The sequence below is a fragment of the Diaphorina citri genome, unplaced genomic scaffold (genome assembly GCF_000475195.1).
Source record: "Diaphorina citri unplaced genomic scaffold, Diaci psyllid genome assembly version 1.1 scaffold1480, whole genome shotgun sequence".
In the NCBI taxonomy this organism is placed as follows: Eukaryota; Metazoa; Arthropoda; class Insecta; order Hemiptera; family Psyllidae; genus Diaphorina; species Diaphorina citri.
In genome coordinates this window covers 72,847-77,680 of record NW_007378906.1, presented here as the reverse complement: position 1 = coordinate 77,680, position 4,834 = coordinate 72,847, and the positions used below count along the sequence as shown (strand labels likewise).

Genomic DNA, 4,834 nt, shown 5'->3' with positions numbered 1-4,834 from the left:
CCAGATCCAGGATCATCTAGTACTCTTCTAGTGGTGTAATCGGCAATATCTGAAGAGACGAGTAGTAAGTCTGGATTCGTACATGACCCGTTGTGATACAGAAAAGTAGGTGTGTCTGTAGGCTTGTATATTACTTCTATTGGATTGGTGTTTACAAAATCTTCAAGGATTTTTCCTACACAGTCTTGATCTTTATATCCCCAACTCTTCGAATGTGCGTTAAAGTCGCCAATTATAATCGTTTTTGGATCAGTTTTTATTGAGGTTAGATCAGGCGAGTTCTTTGGAGGGTTGTAACAGCTATAGATTTTATAATGCTCTCCATTTTTCCATATATCAGTTCTTGTGATTTCAATTGTGTCATTATGTTGCATTTCTTTGATTATTGAAAAAGTAGCCATTAATCCAAGTTTGACTCCAACTAGTATTCCACTAGCAATCTGTCTGGCTTTAGGTAGGACATGGAGAGTATATCCGTTGAAAGAGAAGTTGGGATTTTGATCTGTGAGGTTTGCTTCCATAATACAGAAGACGTCGACATTCTGAGTTGATATTATTTGTTGAAGTTCAGTTCGTTTGCCGGATGTTATTCCGCCAGCATTCCATTGTAGGACAGTTAAGATGTTAGAACCCAAGGCAGTCCCCACCCGGAGATCCGAACGGGGGACTATTTTGACTCCGGAAGATTTTACTTTGGGACGCATCTTGCCATGTTTATATTGCTCATTTAGCACCACCCGGGGAGCACTTATGGACCACTTTAACATGGCTAGAGCTAGAGACCATCACCCCGGTGTATAGCAGATACAAAAAGATATCTTTATTCTGCTATCGCCACTCGGCGAAAGCTAAAGCCGCTACAACAATAACAACAACAGGTATGTCCCTCATCAGATGGGCGATAAGAGACACAATACTTCCCATTTAGGTGCTGGGTCAACACGAGAACACCAGAAAGTAACCTGTTGAAATATTTGCAATCGAAAAACGAGTGCAAATTTTTGTCGATGGTGAGATTCGAACCCAGGACCTTCTGCATGGCAAGCAAGCGCGTTACCACTGGACTAACCGTGCCCCCCGTGTAATTCGGAGAAATGGCTTTTAATTTAAACTCGAGTGTCGAATTTTGTCATCCCCCACCCTCAAGATAGATGGGGGAACTGGGGATGAAAACAGATTTGGTAATCACACAGTTTTTATAACCTTACCTCGCATTTTTTGCATGTCTCTGCATCGTGAGGGAAAGCTCGAGCTAGGGGGAAATAAGTGCTAAGTATACTCCATACACCTTGAGGTACCAAACGCCTCATGCTCTCATCTGGTATCAATTCACCTGGGAAAGAATATAATCCAGACATTCATATGAGAGGTAGATTCGTAGAAGCTTAAGCCCCATCCTAGAGCCACTTTACAAAATTCAAGGTCTACTTTAAGAATCGCCACACAAAATATTAGGCGGAAATTGAAAATGTACCCAACTGTTAGTTGATGAAGCAAGGTAATGTTTATTACAAAAAGGATTCTCCTACAGATTTGAAGGCTGAAAATGAAATATACATACCATGCGGACACAATATGTCTTCATTGAATTCTTTCTGTGTGTTTTCATCCGTACTTTCTTCATCTTCCTCCCCGTCGTTGTCTCCATCTTTCATTTTTCTTTTCCTTCTTTCATTATCACCATTTACTTGGTCATTTTGTTTATCATCAAATCTACTATGAGCTTTATCTTCGTATAATAAACCTTCATTTTTACTTTGATTGGTTCTAGTGCTTTTTGTACAACTATTATGATCATACGTTCTATTTCTTCTAAATGTTTCTACTTCGTTATCATTGTCTTCTTCGCATTTTGTCAAGTCTGGTGACTTGACGGTTCCCTTTTTGTTTTGCTCTAGAACCCTTTCGATACTGTTACTATAAGATTTCAGGGGAGAACTAACACCTCCATTATCTAAACTTGTACCCTGGCCTCCGTTTAAATCTTTATCTACATGATTCAGTTCTAATTTACTGTTCATAATGGATGTTGCTTCAATAGATGTAACATTCCCCTCTTGAGATTCCAGGTTTATATGGAGGTGATTATTTCTATTGAAAGATTCGTCAAGAGATTCCGATTTCACATAAGTATTAAACTCTATTTTGGAGGTTAATATTTGTTCACTATTGACATCATCAGGACCTACAAAGTGTTCGTCAATGTCATTATCACCCTGAGGACTGACTCTTGTACACTGTAGGTTTTTAATTTTATCACATGGATTTTCTTTTTGTTGCTGGTTTTGCTGTTGTTTTAGTACACATAAAAATTTACTTTTGAATAAATTGAATGTTGTTTCTAAATTTTCCATCAGTACATAACATTCAGTCATTTCTGGGGATATTACGAATGAGGACTTTGTTTCTTTTATGTTCTTCCCAGTGTTGTTAACTTGGTCAGAATTAAGAGAGTCTTTTGGATGGATTGTATTTTTGTTATTGCAGCTAGTGTTAGTATTATTACAGTTGATTTCTTGCAATGCGTCATTTGAACTATTACAACTGGGAACTCTACGATCAGATGTTCTTATCCTCTTAGTTCTTTCCAATTGTTCATCTTCTACATGTCTACAGTCTAACAAACGTTTTCTAAATCCATTACTATTTTTATCCACTTCAGATTCTGACACCGAATCCTCAATAGAATCTCCATTGGTTTCACATTCTTTGTTTGATCTTCTATCAATAAAAAGATTATAAGCTAGGGTATCTAGCATATTATTTGATTGGCTATTGGATTTTAATGGACTTGATTGAACATTTTTGTCTGATGACGAACTTATAGGGCTTAACTGTTTCTTCTCATCGTCACTTTGAACATTGGCTATTCCATTACCTGCTTGATTAAGGCTATTGTTCTCATTATAACTTGGACTATCAACACCATTCGTAATTTTTTTCATGGCTAAATCTTTATTAACGAGGGATTTCCAGTATTTCAAAGAATTTTTACCAACCCAAAATGTCGGCTTTGATCTGAAAGAGTAAGAACAGAAAGTAATGAGTAGAGCTTTTTTCAAAATGGCCATGTTTGACAGTGCATATAAGTATATAAAACGGTTCAACCTGTAATAAGAGCATAGAATATAGACTATAAAGCATAAATCAGCCAACCGGGAGAAAGCTCTGGACCAAAAAGGTGTTTGATACAGAAACTACAGAATATTTAAGGCATCAAAATCGATGAAAACCTGTCAACGAATCTTTTATATTTTTTTTACTTACACATCTAATTTCATCTTCAACATGGATTGTATTTCTTTGGCATCATCTCCGGTTTTCTTCTTGACTCTCAGGAATTCACACTTGGCTTGGACACACTCGTGACAAATACTTTCCAGAAGGAAGAGCTGGGGACCTCCGGACAAATGGTCGAACAGTTTGGCTGCCTGCAAACACAAGTGTAAAACGGGTCAAATCAATTGCCTTGTCAGTTTGATTTAAGAGGACCGGTCTCAAATAATGTCAGATTAAAAAAAGTAAAAATTACACTGGATCGCCCAATCAATCCGATTATTACCAATTTGTCAGCCTCATCCTTGAAGTCACAAGAAAATCAAGAAATAATGCTATTTATTGCTCATACACATTTATGGTGGCTTTCACCAATGACTTAATGAGAGATTTCACTAATGGGATAATTTTCAATCATCCAAAACGGAGTTTTTAATGATCCAAAAAGGCAAAAAGACTAATTAAATCTAAATTCAAGATCAAACACAATAACGAAAGATTGCGCACCGAGGAACAAGGAAAAAAGTGGCAGCAAATACTTAACAACCATCATAGATTGATGTCGATCCACAACAATTCACATCGATCGACGTCCGTCGACTATGTGTGGACACACCTTAATAATAATAAATAACCAAAATTCCCATATTTTAAAACAAGGGGGGGGGGAAATAAAGTTGGCCTTACCCCTTCAGTGGAAATGTACTTGCAGCTCCTGACCATGCTTGGGCTCAATTTCTGATGGGGACACAGCAGGGGCGTATTGTCCACAGGCTCAGATTTATTCTGAAGGAAAGACGTCAAACTGGCAACGCTGATAACTTGCACGGTTGCCAAGTTTACGACATTTTCTGGATTTTCAGATTGTACGGGCAAGATTTTCAGGATGTCAATCATCTCGTTTCGTTTGGCATCACTCACCTTCTTGTATTCATCCTGGCAAACGGGAAATGAAGAAATTCTCAGTCAAGTTATAATGGATACATACATAAATGTTACACTAATACGTAAGCAACAATCATGAAATACTGTACGATACGGTAAAATTGTAATAGATAATAATATAAAATTGGCAGTTTCAATAGCTTGGGTAGTAAACATTGCTCGCTTCCATGGTACTCTGGTGTTCTCGTGTTGACCCAGCACCTAAATGGGAAGTATTGTGTCTCTTATCGCCCATCTGATGAGGGACATACCTGTTGTTGTTATTGTTGTAGCGGCTTTAGCTTTCGCCGAGTGGCGATAGCAGAATAAAGATATCTTTTTGTATCTGCTATACACCGGGGTGATGGTCTCTAGCTCTAGCCATGTTAAAGTGGCTGGCTCGTTCTGATCCGCAGTCAACCATTTTGAGGACTAGTGCTTGGTCTTTAAAAGCGGAGAGAACCCTTTAAAAACTGCCAGCTAGCTAGGCTGGTTAGAGTTACCTGTTCAATTTCAACTTCATGATATCTTGAGTGTAATTTTTACATTTCTTGAGTGCAATTTTTCCATGAGTTATGTTTGTTATGTCATCTGCTATTCACAATTTCCAATTCTTTATTCTGTCCGTTGATAG

The 4,834-nt window shown here is 37.8% G+C and overlaps 1 protein-coding gene across 1 annotated transcript; it reads right to left on the bottom strand.

Annotated features, from left to right (window-relative positions):
* Positions 1-1,208: 1,208 nt before the first annotated feature.
* Positions 1,209-4,585, bottom strand: LOC103516074 (ubiquitin carboxyl-terminal hydrolase 48; the record flags this gene model as incomplete). The annotated part of the gene is given in 5 exon segments (XM_008481025.1): positions 1,209-1,333; positions 1,562-3,018; positions 3,268-3,431; positions 3,964-4,212; positions 4,577-4,585. Coding segments are annotated over 5 exon segments (2,004 nt in total), but the record flags the coding sequence as incomplete, so codon positions are not given.
* Positions 4,586-4,834: the final 249 nt, after the last annotated feature.